Raw genomic sequence first — 26,238 nt, forward strand, 5'->3', positions numbered from 1 at the left:
AACAAGCCTTGATCTGAGTGTTGGCATCCGCCTCACAAATCACATGGGCCGTTCCTCCTCGCACACTGTTGAATACTGATGGACGTCTCCACCCTGCACAACAGGGAAGTGGGTTTCTATTGGCAATCTTTACCAAAGTGTGTTTCTTCCCTTCTCTACACTCAAGGGTTTACCCTGAATGATTTAATTATAATTTTCCTTGTGTAAGACAAATTAAAGAGGAGAGTAGGAGTGTCGTGCCAAGCACATTATTTATCTCTTTAACAGATTGCAGCTCACCAAACCCCAGAGCTACTGCGGCGGCGGCTGCTCACAGAGGCTGCAAAACGTACGGGGCAAGCAAGAGTGGGAAGATGGAAGTTTCCAAATGGCATGGAGATACGTGAGCCAGGTAAGAGCCTTACACATCCCACGACTTAAAAAAAAAATTCTCTCTCCAACCAATTCTCACACACAACACTCATAGATCTTTTCAGGAAAACAATCCCCTGAAGGCTGCTCACTGAGGACGGAGTTTGCCAGGCTGGATTACTGTGCACGGTGGCAAGGCCTCTTGTTTGTGCCGTTACTGCTCTTGATGGTGGGGTGGGGGGGAGAGTATTCCCTGGCAATCGCAGGAGAGCCTGTAAGGATGCATTATTTCACAAATGCCCTAGAGAGGGAGGGATAAAAGGTTTTCGTGACAGCAGGGAGAACTTCTGAGGTGTCTCCCTGACAGCTCGGTACACACATGAGAACATACTTCCATAATGGCAACCTCCTCCTTATTGCTTCTTTTTGCTTCCCTCTTCTACTCGTAAAGTGGCCACCACCTATGAGACTTTAAAATACACCATAAGAAGGGGTTGGGCTAGTGGTAGACCACCAGCCTAGCATATCCCCAGCTTTGCCAATAAATGAATAAATATTCAACCCGAGAAGGGAAAGACAGGCTAATACTCATTTTTAGGTAACTGTATGTATATGAAACCAGCTTAAAGATTATTGATTGTAGAATGATCAATTCTATAAGGTTAAAGCTACTACGCTATCTTTAACCTAAGGTATTATCAGTTCAAAGGCGGCTGGAACAAGGTGGGGATTTTACCTTTGTGGTAAAGCTTCTGCTTAACATGTCCAAGGCCCTGCACTCACCAAAAATTAAAACCAAGTGTGTTTGCTTGGGTTTTCCTTGAATCCAGCCACTACCGTCGATGTAGCAGATAATACAAAATGGGACAACCAAGGGAGTAACTAACATCATATAATTTCCTCGTTCCCTCATCTCTGCATGTGCAACAAGAACTCAGCCTGTTCTCACATCCAGATTCAGGCTGGTGCAACTCTCGATTCTCTTCTGATCCACGGTCTAATTTTAGCATAAGATTAAATGCAGCATTTGTGCAGACAAATAAGGACCATAAAAAAAAAATCAAACAAACTTAGTCTGCAGGAATTAGACTGTGTCTTAGATCCACTTCCTCTCAAATGTGTCTGAAGCCATGAAAAGGCCTATTCTTCCCCGGCTTGCCTCCTTGCCGCTCTACCATCGGACTGCAGAGATAGAACCTTTTAGGAGGAAACTGAGCACAGTGCATCTAAACAAGGCGACTTTTCTGGGTCGCGAAAAATCTGTGCAGTCTCCACAGCGGCCGACAAGATTGCAACAAATACCTTAAGTGCATCAGTCGGCATTTTTCAGTGCACTGCCTCCTGCTCTGTCTATGGATAAAGATGTAATTCAATCACTCTGCAGTAAATGGACAGCTACCTCGGGACAGGGAGAGCCGCTACCACAAAGGGCAGCAGCCTAGACTCTTTCTCTTAAAGCCATCTGAGGCTTGCTACTTGGAAATTAAAAAGAAAAGAAATAAAGGCATTATAATAGATTCTAGGGCAGAACTGATGAGCGCTTTCCAGGTACACGTATCCTCCCCTGGAAAGCGGGAAACGCAGGAAGCTGTGCTTGGCCCAGGCTACAAACCGACCCTTCCTGTTCACCGTTCTAGTCTTCCATCCCTTCTAGACCACTAAGTTTAAAGCATCTTTTCGTACTTTCCATGACTACCAGAGACATTCCAAGGAAATCTTCAAGGAAGCGTCCCGTTATTAGAGTTATAACATACATGTGTTACCCTCATCTCTGAAAACCCCTCATGACTTTCGAAGCTCAAATCTGATACATATACAGACATGCGTAAGTATACATGCCACTCAGGAGGAATACATTTTTGAGACATGAGCAACATCACAGCGTATACCTATGAAGACCTAAATGATACAAGATTACACATCTACAGCCTGGTCTACAAGAGCTAGTTCCAGGACAGGAACCAAAACAGTTACGGAGAAACCCTGTCTCGAAAATACAAGAAAAAAAAAAGATTACACATCTAGGCTATGTGTGCATGTGCAAACACATGTGGTACCATCACTGTCTGCTCCTACAGTCCCAACAGGATAGCCAAAACACCCAATATTAAACCAAATGCAAGAAAAACACAATGCAACCGAGGCATGAGGTAACATATGATGCAGGACGTTGCTTCCACGCTAACATGGTGAAATATATTTTGGAGAGTTACGGGAGGAATAGAGCCTAAATAACGATTACACAGCACAGGACAGTAAGCACATCGACTGATTTGACATCATCACTGTCAAGGGTGTGTCCCGTTTATCACTGTACGTGCGACATTTTCTACACAACGGGCTTAGAACATGACCATGGCTACAAACACTGGGGCCATGCTTCCATCTGCGCAGTTACGATGACTACGTTATCAGCGAAGGGAACTTTCATTTCCATTATATCATCTGGCCGCCACTGTGCAGGTGGTCACATACCGACACATCACTACGTAATTATGAAAAATTGTACATTGTATTTCAGACAGCATTTTTCTAATATCGCGATGCATATCTAGCTAAAACAGAGGGCACAGTGCTCAGTAGTTTAGAAAGCATATGAAATGATACTACTCTTGCTCAGTTGATAAATAAAAATTAAACTTCCTCACCAAGTAATCAGGACTTAGAAAAACAAAATAGCAAATTTGCTTTTGCCTGATAAAAGTATTTTGCTGGGAGAATTCTTGGTAAGGCTTCTTGTCTTCTGTGCCTACAAGCTCCACATATGAACTAAAAAAGAAAGGGTCTAAAAAGAGTAAGCAGTGAAAAAAAATGGTCCACTTGAAGAATATTATATATTCCATTTCTGAAGCATACTTCAACATTGGCAATACTGCTTTTGGGTGAAACACAATGAACAAACAGCTTCCTTTCCCTGGGGCTTAAGGAGCACAACACAGTCAGGATCTTAAAACAGTCCAAGCTTCAACTATCATTCATCAAGAGCTCAGGGCATCGAAAACATAAAGTGTTAACTTATAAACAGGAACACAGCAGATGGGACAATGCTACCACAAGGACCATCAGGAGAAAGTGAGCTTCAGTCCAACTCACCATCCTTTAAATCTTTCCTTAGTGTCTATGCTGAAAAGGCTCATGCTTCCTTCGCTTCCTTCTGGGACACATGATGAGGAACGTGGGTTCCCCCACTTCAAGGGGGAGCAGGACAAACTAGCAGTAAGCGCTTGGCCTCCTCACACCAAGACTTGAAATTGTCCACAGCACACAGCACTGTTGCCTCTGAAGGTGCTCCGAGCCAAGGTGTTCACTCTGCATGGAGTGAGCTCCCAACAAAGCACACAGTTGACCTGGAAGCCTTGGGAGCCAACCCTTCCGATGAGGAGCTACCAGACATCTATCTGCCAGGGCTCCTAAGACAAGTGTGCATCTGAGAAAGTGCTAACCCCATGGTGAAAAGGTGCGAATAATTAGATGCCTCACACCCAAACCATAGCGAATACGCTCTGGAGTAATCATATGCACATTCAAGCCCCATGAGTACAATGAGGTTTCCCAGAGACAAAGAACTGGGCAAGGCCAACTGCCCCTTCCTGGTGGAAGACAGTACTGACCACAGACAGGGGTGGGCGTGCGCCTACCTTTCTCGTTTGGGAGTGTGGACCGAGAGTTGTCCATTGGTAGAGGCGTGTGGGTTCATGATGAGGGAGGTCTTGGAAGGTGCCGAGGAAGAGATGCACGTGCTGGTCAGGTCTAGGCTGCTGTGGTTGCTGCCTGTGGTCTCCTCTGCAGTGTGGGCACTTGTCACTTCTTTCCAGAGCTGCTGCAGTTCCGCTGGAATCATGCCTGAAACAAACAAATTGGATAATCAAATCAATTAACAGCTAATTCCGTCCCTCTTCAAACAGTAATTAAATCAAAGAGTCGGTAAACAAAGCTTAGTGTCAGGGGGGGGGCTTTGGGGTGTTCACACTTTCCTTTTTGCCCTCCCAACTACGCAAATATGGTAGGGATAAGTGCACCCTCCCACTGAGAAGCCATTGAAGTCCCCTCTTCACGTAGAACAGACACCTTGAAAAGGATGCAAGCAACAGCTACCCTGCAACAGCATGGCTCCCTCCATCCAAAGGCTGTTTCTCAGTTTTAGGAGACCAGAGGCAGGCCGGCTTACTTCTAGGCACACAGGAGGCCTCAAAATAAATTCGTTCAACTATAGGCTCATGACAACATGAACCACAAAATGAGTAATTTTTGTGCTTAAGTCTTAAATGATGACAAATAGCTTTGTTATTAAATACAGTTTGTATTAATCACTTTTAGACATAAATTATGAATTCATACCATCTTCCTGAAATGCTTTTCAACTTTTAACAGTCAAATTGATTATACTATGATTATTTCATTAACACACCTATCTTCCTCATTAATTTTGGTTTCTAGTACCACATGCTTAATTGATGGATGTGTCTACTGAAGACTGTGTAACTTTTTATACAAGTAACACTATTATTACTGTCATTTTTGAGATCAATGCTAATGAGCCATTGCCGAGTAAAATGGAAAGGAAAATCAGCTTAGAGTAACAAAGTTCTCTTGTTTGCTTGAATGGGGTCAAAATGGGCAGGGGTCTCCAAGAAATTCTTGTCAACCATTATTTTCTCTAAGATGAGATCCCATCAGCATGTTCACCTCATCTCCGTGGACCTTTGTGTCTTTATCCTATCCAGCAAAGCCTGCACAGGCCAGACTTCCCAAATTCTAATTCACTCTGTATTTTAGGTTGGCCTTACTGCCCAGAGACAGGTTCTGAACTGCACCCAAGAACAGCAGAAGCTACAGCTTCCTCTGAAGGAGGAAAAGCAGCCACACACCCTGTACATTGCAAGGCAACTCCACCTCAGAACTGCGTGTCTGGGCTGCAAGTCATTGTCTGCACTGGCTCTCCTAGAGAGCCAGCCATTTTCTGGTTAGATAGCAACAGCCGAAACAGGCTTGTTTCCTACCAACCAAACCCAAACGTACGGGATTGAAAAAAAAAAAAAAAGAAGAAGGCTGTGTGCATTATATTCATTTGAAACACATAATAAAAAAAATGCCAAGGTCTAAATTTAATTTATTTTTGTCATTTAGAATACAATGGCTAGATAATCATCTCAACGTGATCAGCCAAACATCTTTACTTTGCTAAACTGTTAAAGATTTTAATTATGCCGGCATCGGAGAGCACTGGTCTAATGAGGCGATGGACTCCAGAGAATCCGAGTGGTTAAGAACTGTGAAATGAGTCTGATAGGATTTTTTTATATTCACCGTGGATCGTTTGCATATCAAAGAGGAGTAAATTATTGCACAGCAGACCAATAACCTTCCCCGCCTTTCTAAGAGGAGCAGTAACAAAAACAGTTGGTCTCTCCTAGCCAGTGCTCCGGGAAAATGTTCAAATGCTCAAGTATTTGCAATTAATATATATTATAAAGGGAGCGTCAAATAATACGTCGAGTGGTCAGAGATCCTTCAAATGCATCCTCGACAGCCGAGTGGGTTTCCTTCTCCCTTCATAAAAATCAAATGCCAATTATATTTTGATGGATTTTGTCCCAAATGAGCATTTAGTTATTAGGCATATTCAATTATTCCTTGTCCCCTGAAATCAAACCTTGAGGCAAATTAACCAAAGGGAAAGGTCACGACACAATCCTGGGGACGGTTTTGCTGCATCTGAGCTATTATTTTCAACCCCTTTTCAAAGTGACAGGTAGGATGTGCCTACAGCTAGCAGGTCTGCCACTGTGGTCCACATACTGACAATTACCGGTAAACAAAGCTGACCCTGGGCCCGGGGTTTACTCAGTTGAAACAACGGGGAACAGGCTGGTATGAAGGCAGAGAAGTCAACACCTATTTTTATTTTCCAGCGAGCGAACGCAGGAAAAGACATAGCCACCTATTTTTCAACTCCGACTAATTGATTTCTGGGTCACCTGCAAGGGGGAAGAACATGGGTCTACCAACAGCTGCCTTTACACCTTCCTTCTAAGAAGAACAAGACTCGGAGGCTACTCCAGAGGGACAGCTCTTCTCTGGCAAATTAAGAACAAGCCAAATGTGTTCACCACGCATTCCAACTGCACGTGCAGTGGTGGGAGTCTGCTTTTCTTCTGTTCCAGGAAGCTGGCAAATCGGGTTCCACATGGACCAAGCAGAAAGAGAAACCCATGAGTGACAACAGCACTCTGGGGCATAATGTCAATGCAATCATTAGGCTCAAACACATTCTCCATAGACTGAAGGCAGGAGTCGCTGACTGGAGTCCTCCTTTTCAGGTCATGTTACTCAGTGACTACTAGCCACTCCAGGATGACTAGACCTCATGACAGGTGAAGACAGACAGCAGCTACCCTGGTACCCATCAGACTACGTGGATTCCATCTTTTAGGTATCACGTGTTTCATTCAGAATGGTGCAGTGAGTGTATCAAGTTAGACAAATCCATTGATTGGTACATAACAAAGCAGGCAGAGTTTATATTTTAAAAAAATTAAAAGGTTGTAATAACAGAAATGGGACATTTCTGTATAAAACTACTTGTATTAAGGACAATCAAATGCTGAATGAAGCTGGATGAGAAGAGAGAGACTTACTGTAGCAAATGAAGAGGAGGCTCCAGAGCAGCAGCTCTCAACCAGGGCTGAATGACCCATTCACAGGGGCTACCTAACTTCCTAACAGTAGCAAAACTACAGTCGTGTAGTAGCAACAAAAGTGATTTTATGGTTGGGGGTCACCACAACACGAGGAACTGTATTAAGGGGGTCACAGCCTTAGGAAGGTTGACAACCACTGCTCTAGAATAATCCAAAAGGAAAAACACTCTAGCATATATACTATATTATATAATATAGTATATAAAATCTCCATAAAAAGGTCTTTAAGATATCACTCACTATGCCCATACTTTCGGATTTACACACAGGTTTAAGGTAGCTTTGCAGTGCCATGCAGGAGCTGTGGGAGAGTCCTGATGGTTTCATTATGAAGCAGGCACTCCCAGCACTTTCAGACACCTCATCCCGGCACCTCCCAACGTTTCTTTCTTTTTTTTTTTTTATCTTCTGCTTCTTTTTTTTTCTAGGACAACCTGTCCCTTCATTATAAAAGAAAATGCAGGCACAGGTTTAAAAAATGTATGTTGCGGGGACAGTTGACAGATTACTGCTTGTGGAACTCAATTTTACAACCCCAGGTATCACTGGCTCCAAGACAAACAGTTGATCAACCTTTTTCTGTCCTTGTACGTCCGTACCCAGGTGACCATGTTCAAGCAAGCAGAAAGTTGATTTAAACCTCATAATGACATCAGTTTTAAGCCATCATCTCTCGGATAAAAAAGAATTGTGTTGTAGTTCAAACGTGACTGAACGCTCTTGAGCCACTTGGCAGAGGAGCCTGGGGAGACCCAAGGGAGCCCCTGCTTCATGAGAGACAGCATTAACTGTGGTCCCCTTTATACCCAGCGCCCAATGCCACCCATACCAGCATTTACACGCATGCCATCTCGGGCACACATGCAGACACCCCTTAGACTCTACATATGCCTTTCCTAACATTGCAGGCGCTAACAGTTACAGCAGACTGCTCAGCATATCCATCAATGCCGCGGCAGGAGTGCTGCCGACGGGGTCTCTGATGTGCCGCCGCAGAGATTACACTGCATGCATCAGCACATTCATTTCTCTCGCATTACACGTGAGCTTGTCTTGTCACTGCCCAATTGCCCTCTTTTCGGACAGCTTAACTGATGTACTGTAACAATGAACCTTAGTGAGCAAACTTAATAGTACAGGAGCGGTGGGAAAAGACGACAGCGAGGGAAGCCCGAGTCTGGTGGGTGTGTCAGAACAGCCTTCCATGTTTCCAACAATAAACCAGAGGGTGTAATTAATGCAGGTTATAACATTATGCAAGCACAAAACATGCATTAGCCAGAGTGTCCTTCCTTTGCCCCGTGTTCAGCTCCCACTTCTTCCCACCAGACGGCAATGGAGGAGATGCCTCTCAGATGCCAAGCAGCTCAGCAGACAAGGCGAGGACAGGTGGGAGGGCAGGAGGAAGTGAAAGGGGCAAAGAGCCACAGTCTTAACATTAAAAGCAAAGAAAAACAACAACAAAAACCCTAAGGGACAGATGTTGGGTGTGGTTGACTCGGGAGACAAAACCCAAATAGACACGCCTCACTGGCTCCATGCAACACCAAAAATTTCTAGACAAATGACTGCCTCTTCAGCAGTACAAAAGAGACCCATCATTCTCACCCAGCTTCAGAAGGCAAATGAATCCAGTGCCTTCCTAGGGCAAATCCTAGGAAGCCATAGCTTCCATCTATCCGGTAGCAAGTCCAGATCCACTACAGCAAGAACTGCGGGCCTTAAGGATGTGGAATCTGCAGTACCACCCGCAGCTATGCTTGCATAGGATCCCACAGTGAATATCAGGAAGCAAGGATGCTCAAATCCCTCATAGAAAAAGATGTATGTCAGACTGGGTCTTGGTACACACCTAAATTCTCAGCTGTTGCTCGGGAGACTGAGGCAGGAGTTGGAGGCCAGCCTTGGGTTACAAAGCGAGAGATTCTGTCTGGAAAGAAAGAGGGGCAAAATGGAATGGAGGAAGGAAGAAAAAATAGAAAAGAGAGGAGAGGATGCCATGGTATCTGAAAGAACCCATGAACATCCTGTTTAGATTTAAATCAGCCTTACATTAATTATGGCACTCAATACTATGAGTAATTAAACCATTGCTATCTCTGACTACTGGTAGAATAGCAAGCAAGACATCTGTCCTTGTTCAGCACAAATATCAGTATGGCTTCTTTTCTTTCTTTCAGTGTGTACCTGGGAGAGTCTGAGAATGTGGACTGGGCATGCATAGGACAGTGGGTATTTGGGACAAGGGAACTGGCCTTTAGTCACAGTCATGGCCTTCCGATATCCTCCCCCCCCCACTACTCCACACTTCCCTTTTTAGTCTTGAGTAAATCAGAGTTGCTTACACCCACAAGGTCTCCTAGGAACACCTACAGATTCCCTTTGTCTCTGATGCCAGCAACTTTCAAAGACTATTCAAGGTATCTTATCTATTAAACATTGACACTTTTCAGGCTGGAGAGATGGTTCATTGGTTAAAAGCACTGACTGTTTTCCCATAGGATTCGGGATAGATTCCCAGCACCCATATGATGGTTCACAGCCATCTGTAACTCCAGTTCCCAAAGACCTGACACCCTCTTCTGGCATCCATAGGCACTGCATTCACATGGTGCACAGACATACATGCAGGCAAAACATCCATACACACAAATAAAGAATTAAAGACAAAACGAACAAACAAACAAAAAGCAAGGAAACAAACAAACAAATGATAAACACCAAAAATCCTTAATACTTTTCAAGGAATCAAAGTTTATAAAAAAAATAACTGAGAAAGAAAGAACGAAAGAAAGGAAGAAAGAAAGAGAGAAAGGAAGAGAGAAATAAGGAAAGAAAGAAAAGAAAAAAGCTGGAAAAAGTAACTGGAAATAAGTGCTCAATTCATTTGCTAAAATAAGCAGAAAAATATAAAAAAGAAACAGAAACAGAACAAAAAATATTCCACTAATTTTCAGAAACCAGAAGGATTTTATTAACATTTATGGTGGACATAAAGTTGATAGTGTGTCTAAATATTTAAAAACTGGTATCTAGGGCACTAAGGAGCTGCCCAGTTTAGGCATCTCTCCCAGAGGCCCTGGGTGCCATTCCTAACACTCACAGGGCAGCTTACAATTGTCTAATTCCAGTCCCAGAAGATCTAATGCCTTCTTCTGGTCTCTACATGAATTAGGCACACACGGTACATAGCTCTACATGCAAATAAAAATGCAATAATAAATAGTTTTAAATGGTGTTTATACAAAATATTACTAAGATTTACATGAGGAGCCCAGAATCATGGACTCAGGAGGTAGAGGCAGGAGGATTGTGAGTTCCAGGTTAGCCTGAGCTATGTCAGAAATCCTATCAAAGAGGGAGAAGAGAAGAAGCCAAGGAGGGAGGGAGGAAGAAAAGGGGTGTATGTTCAGAGACAAGAAAGGAAGAAGGAAGGAAAAAAGGAACTTTGCATGTTGCAAAATAAGTCTTAATATGTATGATTTAAAAAGTATGTTTCAAGAACATTGGGAACCGAAATGCCAAAGGACTGCATTGAAACATTTAGTAAGAGCAAGGAACATTAGTTTCCCCTTTCCCCAACCCTGCAACTCTGCCCTTGGGAGCATTCAGGTCCTTGACTCTCCATCCTGACACCAATAGGCACTGCAAGCACCCATCTGCTTTTGTGGTTGTTGGCTAATGTCTCTCTGTGCATGTTTCGGGTAAGCACTTCTCTGCATTCCACACAGAGAAAGATCAAGAAACACCCCATCCCCTCTGCCCACCGTCCACGGAGCTGCTTACCGAGTAATGGATGCATACCTTGAGCAAGAGGTTGGAGGGGAAGGGCAGGCTGCCCGGGCTGAATTGTTAGAAGGCCTTGGCGCTGCAGAGACAGGAGGTGCTGCTGCTGCAGCTGCTGCATCTGTAGAAGCTGCTGCTGGAAAGCCAACTGCTGGGTAGCCACCTGCTGTTGCTGCAAGAAACAGTGAGGGGCAGAAATGAGATGGCCACTTTCCAATGAAGGTTAAAAGTGTGCATGTTTCAAAACTCGCCACCACCTTCAAAACCATGAGGACTGCAACCTGAGCTCAGTGCAGGGCTCAATGTCAAGGTTTAAAAGGGACACAATGTACCACGTCTGAAGACAGGTAAGGGGGGAGGTCTGTGTTAACGCTTCTGCTGCCCGCCCCCCTAGGGAAAGGGTTCTTGTGACAAGCCTGCTTTCCTGACAGTAGGAAGAGCGTGACTTCTATAGTCAAGACATGAACTTTTGAGACTTTGAAATCTGTAAATATTCACACTAGAAAGGAGATTCCATCCTTCTAGTCTGCAAGGATTTGAACCCTAAACTCTTGAGGTATAAAAGAACAAGATGTCTTCCTCCCTGCCTGCACCGGCAAGAGCCTTTCACTACTGTTTATCACTTCTGACATAAATAAATGAGAAAAAATCAGACCTTTGAAGAAGAAAAACTTCATCTAATATTGTTAATTAGCCATGACAAACGATGAAATAACATTGTAAATCTTTCATAGAAACAGCCACTAGATTTTAATTACGAACATTCATAATTTAGCAAACAACATCATCCTCCACCATGAGCGTTTAATGTGAACAGGCACTCCAAACTTTAGCTCCTTTGGCTGGCTTGAGTTTCAGCCTCCAAGTCGTCCCGAGTCTCCCGCCCACTTTGTTACTGAAAGGAGGGGCTTTAAGATATGACAAATATCTCTGTTGACTGGACAATGACAGGAGGAAAACTTTTGTTGTGTAAAACATCAATACATCATTCCTGTGTTTAGCAGGCTTTACCCCAGCCAAAAAAAATTAATGTAGATTTCCTCAGTAATTATCTGAGTGATAGAAAGATAATATGGTGCAGGAATACAATAAATAGAAGGAAATTATCTAATATCCTAAATCTGCTAGGAATCATATCGAGGTGGAGGTCTTGGCTACACTATAGCTAACAATTAGAAAGGAAAAAAATTAACCCTTTCCAAACTGAATCCAAATATATATGTGTGTGTGTCTATGTACATAGATATACATATATATCTTTAAGAAACACACAAGAGCTCTTTTATAATTCTGAATATTATTTCAAAGAACAGCAACACTTTTGCGACTGAGATGATGACCCAGTGTTGTTAGACCCTGCTTCGCTTAATAACGATACTTTACAAACAACTGCACTGACTTTAACCTAGCACATGACCTCGATCTGATATGGCCATAAAATGGTGTGTGCACCAAGACCTTCTGATGCAAAGTTCAAAGGAAGAGAAAAATGGTGGTTTCCTTTTGGCCTCTGTGTAGTTTATTTTACAGTTAAAAAAAAAAAAATAAGGAAAAAAAAACCCATCGTGCTCATATTAGTAACCAATTTCAGACTTACCACCATGCCACTGAGAAAGTTAATTGAGTTTCACTCCAAAAAAAACAAATTCTATACCACTAACAACAAAAATTTAAATAAATTTAAATGAAAAGCCAGTACTTTCATTTTAAGAACAGCATGCAGAAAATGATCCAATTGTTTTTACCCCTTCCCAAGTTACCACGTTAATATGAAGCTCAGTGATAGCTATATTCATGTCAAAAGGATTTTTCCCTTTTTCAACAGATATTAACTCAAGACATTAAAGAAGGGGGATACAGACACAGTCAAAGACTAGGGAATTAGCCCCTGTTAAAGTCAAATATAAAATGGGGGGGGGTGGAGGCTAGGGCGGGTGCTTCCTGTCTTACTGTAAATGAATGTTTAAAAATTGTGTATTTATATGAAATGACTGATGCCTTTTTCTGTTGTCTGTGGCCATCCCTAGGCAAGGCCCATGAAAGCTGTCCACGTTTGAAAAGCCAGGATATAAAAGTATACAAGGCCCATTGTCCCGAGAAGAATTTAAAAGCAACACTGGTTGCCAAACCGTGTTCCCCACCCAGTTACCAAACACAGGATACGAGGCCGTTTGTTTACTTCTCACAGTTGAATGCACACAAAAAAGGTCTCTGCACAGTCCCCGGACAGGTCAGCAGGCAGGGTTAAAATGCTCAAATGCCCTGATAAACCTTGCGTTTCGGGTCCCCTCCCCAGAGCTGCAGTCAAAGGTCTGTTTTCCTTTCTTTGGCTACTCCCTACTGCCTAACATAAACTGTCATAACTGGCCAGGACAATCGGCCCTTTTAAAACAATCGGCTTAGCCACCCCACCACGCAGGATGGCACCCCCACCCCCCACCTACGCCCAGCTCGATTTTAAGACGAATTCTCCCATCTACTTTCAAACTACGATGAGTCCAGGACCCGGGAGCTGTACTTCCATGGTACCCTTGCCTACATCTCTGACACCATCAACACCTATATCCAAAGGAACATCTTGGAAGTAAAACTTCCCCAGGGGGTATCAGGAAAAGACTGTGCTCTGGCTACAAGTTCACAGATAGTCCAAAAAAGGAAAAAAAGGTGGGGGGGGGGGAGCAGGAGAGGAAGTACGTGAAGGGAGAAAATGGTGTGCCATTAACAACAGTCCATTCCATAAAGGAATACGCTGTCTCCATCTGCCAACGTCTATGTTCAAACCTTGCCAAAATTATCACCGCCACGTCACACCACAGAAGCCACCATGTGACTCTCTCACTGTAGCACAGGAGGGACCGTCGCCTGCATAATGATCTGGGGACACAAGCCCTTGACATCGCAGAGAAGCAGGATTTTCTAACAGCCCGGTGGCGCCATGAACATACAGTGAAACCCAAGGACACACACTTGTCTGACCCCACCTATCTGCCTGCCTACAGGTACACTGAGGCCGCATCAAGCCATGAGCCACAGTAAGCCTACAGTCCTCAAGATGCAAACAGACAAACAAACAAGAACAAAAGCCTACTACAATGCAGGAGCCCCTTTGCCTGTGGACTCAGCGTGCTCATCTGGCCATCGATCTCTGCCCAAACTCACAAGTCACTATCTTGTTTATGCTCCCCCCACCCCCCCCCAACAGCAGCCGTTCGGGAACTCTCTTCTACTGGGGGAACTTCCCCCACTCCTCTTTCTGGAGCCCTCAGAGCTCATCTGGACTTTCATGTCTTCCCAGCACGCAGATGTGCTCCCCAAACTCTGTCCACAAGACCAAATAAGAGGTTAATAAGAAGTGGCAACGGGAAGGAAGAACACAGCCCCTGGTAACTGATAAGAGTGGCGGTGGCAGCCCTTTCTAGTGCGTCTTCAAATACAGAGTTAAAGATCTTTAAAAAACTAAATTTTGATGCCTTTGAAAAGAAAGAAGCACAAAATAACAACAGGGGGTTATTGCCTGCAAGCCACGGGGGAGAAACTCCATGATTCTTCTTCTCCCTTTTGAAGGCTGTGAGAAATCGGATTCAAAAAAGCAGCGGCAGAAGGGGAAACCTCTTGAGGCTGTAACCATTTCCTGCGATCATGCATAATGTACTTCAAAAGTGGGTTGTTACCAATTCTGTTGATCAATTGCACCTCCTTCGTAGCCCTTCTTTTTTTCTGCTGTGTTTACATCTGATGTGACTCAATGACAAGCACTGTCTGAGACTGTGAAACAGGCCTGTCATGTTGATTTATGGGCGCATCAAACCCCAACTTGTCCAAACTGAAGCTCGCAGTTCATTAATTAGAGACTTGTGACTTTGAAGTCAGCTTTCAGACTGTGGTTTTTAACATTTGGCTTAATTTATATGCTCTTGAATGTGGATCTCTAAGGGGAAAAACTGAAATTCCCTCCTTGTCTTTGAACTTCTTTTGACCGCACAATAATCATTTCTTTGTCCAGAGTGATGCCTGCAATCCCGGAGTCATTAAGGCGCATTGAACTGCCACTGATGAGTAAGCCCCGCTGAATTAGAAAAACAGCCAGGAAAACAAAGCTGAGAGCCTTCTGCGGGGTGATATCTCACAATTACATGCCTTCCCTCCCCGTGCCATTTCCATTTTAATTACTGTTAGTCCTTTAGATTTACATTTTAGACACTTTTTAATCTGGTCGCTTTTTTATTAGAGCAGCGCCCGGTAGCGAGCCACTGTCCTTAAGGCTGTGTCAGCATTTTCATTAATATGCCTCCTCCCTTTACCCCAAAACTGCCCCTGCTCCGCAGGGGGTTTACAAGCAGCCTGCTAAACAGGACTCCGGGGTGGGGAAACTTGGCAGAGCATAGGAAACGTTCCCAATTTGTGCACAGGGAGGAGCTGGCATGGGGAGAAAAGTCTGGTAAACTCCCATGTGTAAAAGCCATCATACAGACTCGTGTGAGGGGCAGGGATGTGGACTCAGTCACCTGGCAAGACGCCCCCACAAGAGCAAAGGAACTGACTGCGGAGGGCTGGCAGAGAAGCCAGGAAAGAGGGTAGCACGCTGTTTGTGGAATTAGAAATTTTGTGGTCACAGTAAGAGATCCTGAAGCAGAAGCTTCTGGACCACTGTGGAATGTGAAAGGGTGCGAGGACGTCCTAATACCTAGGCAGCTCCCAAAAGTGACACCACCTCAGACTCATGGAGCACACCGAAGGCTAAGAGGGGACGAACCCTCCCGGGAAAGTCTCAGGGTGTAAAGGGCTCCAAGCATCACCTGCGTGGGCAGTGCAGCCAAATGCAGTACATTAGGAATGCTATAAAGAACTGGGACACAGAAGGAAATGCAGGGCAGTGTTTGCTTGTTTGCTTTTCCTCAGTCCAGTACAGGTGACCTGAGACCAAGTCCCTTGACTTTAAGTCATGCTATCTAGTGCATGCATTAAGTAATTAGGACATGCTCAACATGCAAAAGGTCAAATGAAGACGGGCATGTTTAATCACACTCTAAATGTCTTGATTGCTTGCCTGACACCACAAGAAGCTAGCTGGCCAATGGAAAAGGCCATTGCCACCTGCCCAAACACTTGAGTTCATCAAACAAACAAACAAATAATTAAATGATGGAAAACAACAACAACAACAACTAAGTGTGTGTGTGTATGTGTCCTTCTCCAGTTTTGTCCCTCCCCATCCTGGCTGCATGCTGGTCCTCCGCGGGACAGAAGGAACCCAGAACCCTGCTCCTGATGCTGTCACCACAGAGCTACGCTGTGGTGGTGATGTAAAGTAAGGGATCGAGAAATCTTAGCACAAACAGGACAATAATTCTTGGTCTGAAAGCTGAGAACCGATAGAGTCAGTTGAGTTGGGCAATCATTTAAAAGATGAATGACAGTTTAATAGCCACTAGATAGTCCCCTGAGATCTGTGGTTTGAAAGTAAAATATGCATTGTCGGTACCTCTTTCGGCTGTTTTCCAGCATGTTGCTGTTGGAGGAGTTGAAGCTGCAACTGTTCTTGTTGTTTCTTATAAAATTCTTGAAGCTGCTGCTACAAGGGAGAGAGGAGGGGTCGGTAAGTAACAGAAGAGCAAGGCCCACTGTCCCCATCCACGCCACGTGCAAACTGTGATTTGAAAAATAGCATCCTTTTATCTACAAGGGCCTGACCTTTTCTCTGAAACCTGACAATAAATTCCACGGACACTGACTGTTCTTGGCATTAAGGTCTGAGGAGTAATCTCAAAAATGAACTGATGAAAAACATACCATTTTCTACACAAATTAATTAAAATAAGGCAAGGGATGACCTTTGATTGTACAACAAAGCCAAGACGCCCTTGCAGAGTCTGGTCAGTCTCCAGTGGAGGCTTTCTAAATTATGGGGGGAGGGGCAAGGAGGGTCCCACTCTTGTATGCTTCAATGATGTTGGGAACTTCCTGAGTCTATCCTCACCCTTCTGTATCAGTGACTTCTATCCCTGTGGCAGCTAGCCTTATCTGTTAGGTTCAGGCTGCCTCTCCAGTCTGAGGATTATGTCCCCGAGACCCAAGGGCAGCTACAAGTTTATCTGAGCATCAGTACGTGCAGAAAAAGTAAACTCTGTGCCTTGAAATTAATGAACTCCAAAATGTTTCTTTTGTATGTTCAAGAAAAAAAAAATTTAAGGTAAGCCTTAGAGTTGAAATGGGGACTTCAAGAGCTGTCTATATAAACTGGCTTCCAATGCGCACCTCATGTTGCTCTGATTCATGCCACTCAGAAGCCTCTAGGCTTACCAAATAAGAGTGCAAAGCCACGTGAGTCTGAAAGGTTTTTGTTCCCTATCAAGTCCAATCACAGCCCTAATTTCGGTCCACAGGGCACTCTCCAGACCCAAGGCCTGGACCTGTGGCATCATCCTGCTCCTTCAGGGGCACAGATGTCACACTTATCATTTGGGGGCCAGGTGGGGTTCTGTGCCCCTTAGCCTGCCACGGTCATTCTTCCAGAGGGAAAACAGCTGTGTGGATGAAGGGGCGCCCCACACCACGCTGTGGGGTTCTGGGTTGTGCGGAGCGGGCAGGAGGAGGACAATTACCTGTTGAAGCATGAGGGCCTGCTGCTGCTGGAGGAGAACCTGGAGCTGCTGGGGGCTCAGCACTTGCTGCTGGAGGATCTGCTGCATTTGCTGGGGAGTGATAACCTGGGGTGTCATCATAGCCACTGACACGGGGACCTAGAACAGTAACGAAGGGTCAGTAAGGAGCCAGGAAGACACATACCCTCAGCCTCCCGGGTGAAGAGATACAACCGCAGATCCTAGATTAACCCTGGTGGAATTAGCAGGATCAATTTTACTGTGACGTTGTTGCTAAGTACCAAACTCAGGACATCACAGATGCCAGGCAAGTCAAGAAGTGGACAAGAAAATCGTGCACCCTGGGTGGTTTCAGGAGTAGAGAAGGAAGCAACACTTTAACAAATGCTCTCAGGATCAGGGCAGACCTATCCTTACTCACAACAGATCTCTACCTTAACAAATGCTCTCAGGATCAGGGCAGACCCACCCTTCCTCACAACAGATCTCTAGTCAGAATGAGCTGTGAGAAGTTAACCTAGACTTCAGTTTTGTTTTAGAGAGAACATTAAGGAGGAACAAACAGTTTTGTAGCTGCAGCTGGTACGACCCACTTCCCTCTGGACAGTGATTTTCAGACTCAACCAGGATGCTCAGGTGGTGCAGAGGACGGCGGTGGGGAGAGAATCGTGGACACACCTTCTGAACTTAAAACGCAGCCCCTTCCTAGGACGCGTTTTACCCTTCCTTATTCAGCCAGCATACAGATGTCTCAATTCTTTCATATTACGTGTGATACCAGTAAAAGCCGCTTTCCATGACATTTCAGTGACAAACAGCTACAGTGATGAACTTGATAGCATTTCGTATTTGCAACTGTTAACACGTTTCTGCACGGGCATCTCTGCAAAGAACCTGCACACTGTATCTGAAAGGATGATGTCTTGTTCAGATAAAACACTGACATTAAAATGACAGGCTGTCTTGGCCAAGGTTACACAAATTGTATTCAAGCGGATACCTAATGACAATGCTGAGAAGTCTGCGAGCTTTCTAGAATGTAATTTAGCTATTCAAAATAATCACTGCACTTGTGTTTAATTTTCAGACTACATGAGAACCATTTTGTCAGTCCCCGTAATCCAAGAAGACTACTTCATGAAAAATCACCCCCCCATAAAAAGATAAGGAAAAAAAAAACAATAAAAGAAAAGACAAGAGCCAAATGTCTAAGAGTAATATTTAAGCATCTTACTTTTCTTTGGTTTTTTTTTTTAGCAAATGTGCCAGCAAGAAGCTAGAAGCTGTAAAGGATATATACTTTGTTAAAAAGGGTCTGCTGTCATCTCATGTATTACAATAAAAGGTAATAATATGTTTTGCACTTTGCCTGTGTGCCACTTTAAAAAAAAATCCCGCAGACAATAGCTGATCAAAAGATAAAAGAATTTTTTTAAAAAAAATCTTTTGGAGGAACAGTAAGCAAAAGAGAGAAACGGAGTGTTAATTTTATGTAACATAATGTCTTAATATGCAGTTTATCTTGACTTTTTCACATGGCTTGCCCTGTCATTTGCATAGCGAGCTCTCATTCCTAATTTCACACTCATTATGCGCTGATGTCCCGATTTCTCAGCATCACTAATTTTGATGAACTAAAAGTGGTTGCTGAAGGTCAGATTCGCATACAGTGAGCATCCTCTATTGTTGTTGTGGCGTGTTGTGTGTTGGGGTGAGGCTGGGGGAGCGTCAGGTGCAAGTTTCGGATGTTTCGAAAACATTAGCTAGAATACTCAAAAAAATTTCATTAACCCAACTCAGGGAGGTCATCCATGAATTCTTCCTATTGCAGTGGTCTTTTAAGTATAGATGTAGTTACACTGTAATTTAAAACAGATGGGCATGTCTGAATATTTTTATATGCAAAAAGGGACAGATGTATATGAATGGATAAATTATCCTTTTAAAAAGATAATTCGCAGCATGAAATATCACCAAGGATTGGAACACTGAACTTGCGTACAGTCTAGGGCAAACGCCAAGAAGACATTATCAAAACATCTAACCATCTACGCACTAATTCCAATTAGTCGATTTTGTCTTCACGCAGAAGAAACTTTCTGAATTTTTAAAATATGCACTGGGTGCCAGTCTTGATCTTTGGAGCTCCTGACGTCAACATATCACAAAAGAAGTTTACTATTCCTTGAGAGTCGCATGGCCATACAGGAGGCTCCCTGAAGCAAACAAAGGAGCCGTGATGAAGGTTTCTTTTTCTCTCTGCATTTCTTGGATGGCGTACAACACAAATAGGCGTGAGCCAAATGTCTAATGGCGATGGACAGGAAAACAGACAGGAACAGGGTGGTGTAAAATCTGAGCTGGTGATGAGCATGAACCTAGAGAACAGTGGCAGAGAAACAGCACAGAAACAGTCCCTTCATCGTCACTCCTCAAAGTGGGCTGGAGCCCCTGGAAAAGGACACAGGTCAATTTAGGGGGCTGATGGAGACACTATGAGGGCTAAGAAGATTCACGAATGTCAAATCTCTTCTAACTGGATAAAGACTGTATTTTATAGTCTATTATACTTTAGTAAAGTTGATTTAAATCATTGTAGGCAATATGTATATTTTGCTGAATTTTTTATCATATATTTTAAAAAGCATCTTAATTTTAAGCCTGGTAAAATGGTATGTGGCTTTTGAAACGAGAAATACCCTGGCCCTTTGACTGTCAACAAAAAAGGGTGATCAGGGAAAGATTGACAGGTCCAGGTAATTTTCAAATCCTTGCAGACAGCCCATGGTCTCCAGTTCCTTTTCCCACAGTTACTTGTTCATTGTTGGCAGTTGAACTGCAGACCAGTAGAATGAACTTGACTCTCCTCTGCTTGTTCCCTTTGGACACTTTGATGGAGGATCTGATGAGTAATAAAACGCTTCAAGCAGCAGGCGCAGCCCAGCCAGGGCCAGGCTCAAGAAGCCTGAGTAACCCTCCCAACTAGTGGAGCGGTCCCGGAGTAATCAGAAGTGGGCCATTATATCCTGATGGCTTGAACTTTGCTTTTACTATCTGAAACCACAGTTTCACACCAGTTACTTCCCAGCCACCAAAGTAGGCCAGGGAGCTTCCTTTACAGATGCAGTAAAACAGATTTTGGTAGCTAGTGGTCCCCCCCACCCTGCTTCCCGCACCACACACACACACACACACACACCTCAAGTTACTGCTCCCATATGTCAGGACAGGAGGTTGTAGCAAGGTTGCACAAAAAGTAAAAAAGAAATGAGTGAGAGAGGAAAAAAAAAAAGCAGAGCATAGTTTAAGGTTTTAAATAGTTAAGAATTATGGCCTATATATCCACTCCCTTAATTCCCAGTGTCCAGCTTTCTCGTGTAGCTAGTCCCTACTAATACTAGGAATCAAAGGGCATGCAGTACCAGCGAGGGGCTATTACAGCCCACACTTTATTACCCATTACTACTGAGGTCATTAACGGCAAGAGTGATCGTCGCGGCCCTCACCTATTGATCACTCTAACTGCTATCATTTAATCCCATGTTGAATGTCTGGAAAGCAGCTAAAGGCACACGAGAGAGAGTGAGTTAGCGTGGAGAAATATGGCCAAAGCTTAGAAATTACACTTTGATTCATAAAATCTAGCCAGTGTTTTAAATCAATAGTATTTAAAACAGTCGTGTGAGTTTTGAACTACAGCCGTCTAATATTTATAGGGCCCTCATTGAGAACGTTCCATGAAAACTAAACTTTGTCGTCCTCCCTCTATCCCCCCCCCCCCGCCCCGAGCCCCAACACCCACCTCACCCTCCTGGAGATAAAAATTCGTTTCTGATGCTAAGAGTAGCTACAAGGGCTTTTGCCTTATCTGGGAGTTAAAGCTTATTCTTGATTTTTTTTCCCCTCAGAAGACAATTTAAATGTAAGGCAAGGAAAAAAAAAAACCTGAGCCTGTGCTACAGCTATGTTAAGTGTTTGCGTGTACAGGATTGAGTGTGCTGCATGGGGCTGCATGAGCTCACAATGAATCACAGGAGGCAACTTATGAAAACCTACAATGATTCTGTCTAGCTGCCTTCAGGGATCAGAGATTTGAATAAAACTTCTGGCAGACATTTAAAGAGTGCTAGCCTTAAAATACTGCCCTTAAACACACATAGGCACCTACAGTTGGCACTCCTTATTTGAGCTTCCAGGGGATATCACAAATTTAAAAAAAAAAAAGAAGAAGAAGAAAAGTAAAAACAGTGCAGGCTATGCTGTTGACTGATACCAGTGGGGTGTGGCCCGACCCAGGTGCACACAAACCCTCCTGAATGGCAGAAATACAGCTGTGCTTGGCCATCTGAACGTGGCTAGTATGGGCCTGCTGCTGCTTAAACACCAGCAAACTGGGGAAGCATCTTTCGCACCAGCAACTGCTGGTGAAGGCTCAAGTCACTTCTGGCGTAGTTTGCTCTCTCTCCAAGAGGACTCTGTGTTGCAGATTATTAAACAATGCACTCTGCTTTCTTGTTTCTCTTTCTTTAAAGTGGGGGAAGGTGGGCAATGGGGAAGAGGGGTACTGAAATTTCAAAAGCAAACAAACAAATAAAAAAACACTCATCGAAACAATACTTGGTACTAACCTAGGAGACAATTGGAGGAATTGGGTGGGAGGCGAGATGACACAATATAAACACTGAAAATAACATGCTATCATTGCTCTCTCTCCCTCTCCTTCACACTCAAGTTAACTACAAGGAACCCCTGCCCAGCGCAAATACACATAGACTTTGTCCACTCACAGCCTCTCAAAATGACTATGTTCACAAATCCTAGAACTGAGATGGCCAAAACGCAGCATCACACTTCAATTTCAGTAATTATCTATTATTTTTTTTCCATTAAATTGTTTCCAAAGAATTATTTGGAAACTGCTTTTTGACCACTGATCACTCACGAGCCCCCTGTGTGCCCCCAGAAACTCATCTGCCTTCCATCCTTTAAGCTGTGTCTGGGTGGCAACTGAAGTAAGCGGCTAGGCAGTGTTACCCAGTCAGCCACAGAACGAGAGCAAAACAAATTCAATTAGAAGGCTCTGGAATGTCAAAACAAAAGCAAACAAAGAAAATGGCTCTATTTTAAGAAAAAAGGAATTATGCCCAATTTTCTAGGATCATAAGGAAGCTAGCTTGTATTTGTACCAGCAACCACCTGAGAAAATATACGCCCTTTTATAAAATTAATAGCCAACAACTACAACAGACAGATCAGCAGACAAAAAAAGAAAAAAAAAAAGGCAGGGGCTTCTATTCTCCGTGTCACTAAAAAAATTTAGAAAACCAAACAAACAAACACTCCAAAACTTAAATCAAGTACCACACAAGGCAGCTGTATCACAAAATGGGGGGAAATGTATTTCTGACATAATATTTCTGTCTTTAAAAAAAAAAAAGACATGGTATTCATGTGGAAAGTGTAATTCTCTTTCACTGTGGAGCGCTGCTTTTTGGATAACTGCTTTAGACTTAGCTATTTTACCACAATACTGTACAAGGCATTAAGGCAGGTAATGGTTATTATATTAATGCAAAATCATCTAAGTAGTCACTCATCAGCATAACTGTTCTCTCAGTAACAATACAACCACCTATTAAAATTTTAGCGAAAAAAAGAGGCCTCTTTAAAATGCAATTAGCATTTCATTTTTTATCGTTTTGTTTATTACATTCTATCAAAGAGAGGCTATCTTTCTTTCACAAAGAATTGTGAAGGCCAATACTGGCCTGCCAGTCAGGAGTTATTTCCGGTTACCAACCCCAAGAAGCCATCTCCTGCAAAACTGAGTTCTTATTGTCTTTACATTAAAAACAAATGGTAAAATTCACATTTGTCTTCAGACAGGGAGTGGAGGCTGCCCTGTGAGTCTCCACCATTTCCCAGGCAGCCAAGGTTAAGCCTCTAAGTGCCAACCTAATTGTTTTAGTTCTAATAAATATCAGCTTCATTTGCATAAAAATGTAAAGTTTACATAAATTAAATCGCTTCTCCATTAGCAATTGTCAAATACAGGAAACAATAGGAGCTGCACATGAAAATAATCACTTGCTAAGAACTGATCTCTTCAACTTCCAAACCACTATCATTATTATTATTATTATTATTATTATTAATATTATTATTTGTTACTATTATTTAAATCGAAGAAAATGCCTTCTCTTTCCTTCCTCGATCTCACTTTTCTGTAGGTGGCTGGAAAACTGCTTAGTGTGGGTAAAATATTCTGACATTTCAAATTAACAGAAGCAACAAAATCATTTTTAAGTGCTGAGAGCAGGAGATGGAAAGACTAGTCCAGAAAGTTCCTTAGAAAATATGTGACCCACCAACCTTTGACTCCCAGGACAGGGAATAGACTGGTTAAGTAAGTTCTCTTGAACTGAAACATTTTTACAAACAATGGCAGAGGCAGAAACTGCATCAACCCAGCTCAGAAACATGCACAATGAAGCAAGCAAGAAAAATCTGAAGATAGTTTTAGATCAATGGTTACTATTACATGGGGGGAAAAATTAAATGTTTACCTTCCCCCTAAAAAAAGATTTTTTTTTCAAAATTAAGAATTAAGTTGATAATTCTCCTTACTTTAAGATAACTAACCCAGAAAATTTCAGAATAAAGACATGTATATATTTTCCCCATATTATTAGGGAGCACTTTAAGTGAATTCAAATATACAGGCTGGCCCAAATTAGATTACTCCGAGGTTGACCATGGATTTACCAAGGCGCTACCATTTTCCTTTTACCTGTTCAAAAATTACTTATTCAGTTTCTCACACGTTAACATTAGCACATTCACCTGATACATCACAGTTGAGCCAAGGGGTGCAAATGAAATTCTCATGAGAAAAGAAAACATCAGTTGCTGCTTTGACAATTTCTCCATTCATTGATTTATTTCTAATACGGATAAAAACCCAACCGAAAGCTCCCTACATGTGAAAGGTCAAAATATGTTTTTAAAAAGTGCCTTGTAAAAATCAACGCCAATGAGGGACCTGTGAGGACCTGCCTAGCGAAGAAATGTGACAATTAAGAGTGACCCAACAAAAAGCCATCTTCAGGGACAAGAAAGAAAGAAAGAAAAAGAAAGAAAAAATGAGAAAAAAAAAGAAATTAAGCTGCCACGACCGTAACAGGTTAGATGAAAAAAAATCAAATTTTAATGTATTCTCCCCTGTGTCATCTTGTTTTGTCAAGACATCAAATAGAATTGCCAAGTACAAAATAACAAGCCCTTGAGAAATCACAGAAGCTGACCTTTTTGATGTTGTTGATTTACCTTGTTCTCAGTTATTTGAACAATGATGTTTCAGATTTAAGGGCGAGATAAAGCTTAAGAATTAAACCATGATGCCGAGGTATTCTAAGAAGCTCACCGTCACACTTAGCCCGCACTTTCATTGATTAGTTGCTTTAACCCGATGTGAGCATGAGGCCTAATGCACAGGCTTGATACTCATTTTTTTTTCCCACTCTAAATTAATTTCCTCCCCCAAACAACTGCCTGGTTGGAAGGACACAGAAAAGGGGATCCCTTTCTGTCATCTGAATGGGGATGCCCAGGTTAGCCCTTCCCAGTGAGTCAAGGCCCTACAACGTATAGACAGATGTTTAGCAATGGAGGACCTGGGTTGTCTGGGTTAAATCAAAGGCAGTTGTCCCCACAACTGAATGCACAAGACAGGCACTCTGAAATACTCAAAACAGTTTTCATTGAATACCACGCTGCCCCCCCCACCCACCCAAAATCAAAACAACAACAACAAAAAAAAAACTGCACCAAACAACAGTTTTAGCTTACAGGGTGAAGACTTCCCTCAGTTATAACACTACAGTTAAGCACTGAGCTAGACTCCTTGTCCCAAATCTAAACTAGAGGCACAGCTCGACATCTCAACAGCAACCCAAGTGCAAGCCTTCTACAAAATCTTAGGACAATGACACGTGCAGAATGACTCGTATGTAGAGGCAGCTTCTACCAAGACATATACTGAACCAAAAAGATACAGCAGTTAAAAGCATCTGTTTTAAGGACACTAAAGGTACATAAATGAGTGTTTGCAAGCACAAGAAATTATAAAGACCAAGCCAGCAAAGAAGGCTGTTTGATGACTGTAACTCCTTGTTACTGACCGCAGAGCTTAACATGCGACACACAGAGAGACACAATGTATGTGTTCGGTCACTCTAACCTTTTCTGGTCAACTGTTGCTAAGGTTTTTTCCTTGACTGTAAATCACAAGGAACTACCTCAAGGGGCTTGTCACTGATTACTGTTTCCCCAGTTACTCAGAGCGTTGTTCTAAGGTTCCCCTTTAGTGATGTCCGTCCACAACGAGACCACATAATAAAATGAATTTCTCCACGCTCCCTCTCTGCCAATACAAACTGTACTCAAATGTTAGTAAGAGCTGCGAATCTGGCCACCACATTCTCTCCTGATCGTCACAGAAACCCAGTAATTCAAACGCCACTCCCGCCACGCTAGCCACGACAGAGCTGGACTTCGATTGCTTTTAATTCATCTAGGTTTTAATGTCCCTGTCTCTTGCCATTGTGTGGAGGCTGGCTGAAAAGTTGCAGAACTGGTCAGTGTCATAAAGGAGTTTATCTTTCAAGTGACAGCCCCTGACAATGTACAAATACAAGGCTGCGATGGAGAAGGTTTGTTTTTAAGGTACATTTAACTGCAAACAAAAAAAAAAGATTTTTTTCCCCCAAATCCACCACTCCTATCGTAAGTAAACTGTA

The 26,238-nt window shown here is 43.0% G+C and overlaps 1 protein-coding gene across 7 annotated transcripts in view; it reads right to left on the reverse strand.

Moving 5' to 3' along the window:
- The window catches only part of Foxp1 (forkhead box P1), a 237,106-nt gene that overhangs the window by 71,866 nt on the left and 139,002 nt on the right, over positions 1-26,238 (reverse strand). For 5 of the 7 annotated variants that reach the window (XM_041680441.1, XM_041680432.1, XM_041680459.1 and 2 more), the window contains 4 exons: positions 17,441-17,578; positions 16,321-16,410; positions 10,857-11,010; positions 3,990-4,194 (listed from right to left, as the gene is read on the reverse strand). In XM_041680441.1, coding sequence (XP_041536375.1) covers positions 3,990-4,194; positions 10,857-11,010; positions 16,321-16,410; positions 17,441-17,578 — 587 coding nt within the window. The remainder of the gene's footprint in view (positions 1-3,989; positions 4,195-10,856; positions 11,011-16,320; positions 16,411-17,440; positions 17,579-26,238) is intronic. The other 2 variants (XM_041680457.1, XM_041680448.1) reach the window with 1 other exon arrangement.

This window comes from Microtus oregoni, unplaced genomic scaffold (genome assembly GCF_018167655.1).
Source record: "Microtus oregoni isolate MIOR12 unplaced genomic scaffold, Mior012 000002F_ref0000024, whole genome shotgun sequence".
Taxonomy (NCBI): domain Eukaryota; kingdom Metazoa; phylum Chordata; class Mammalia; order Rodentia; family Cricetidae; genus Microtus; species Microtus oregoni.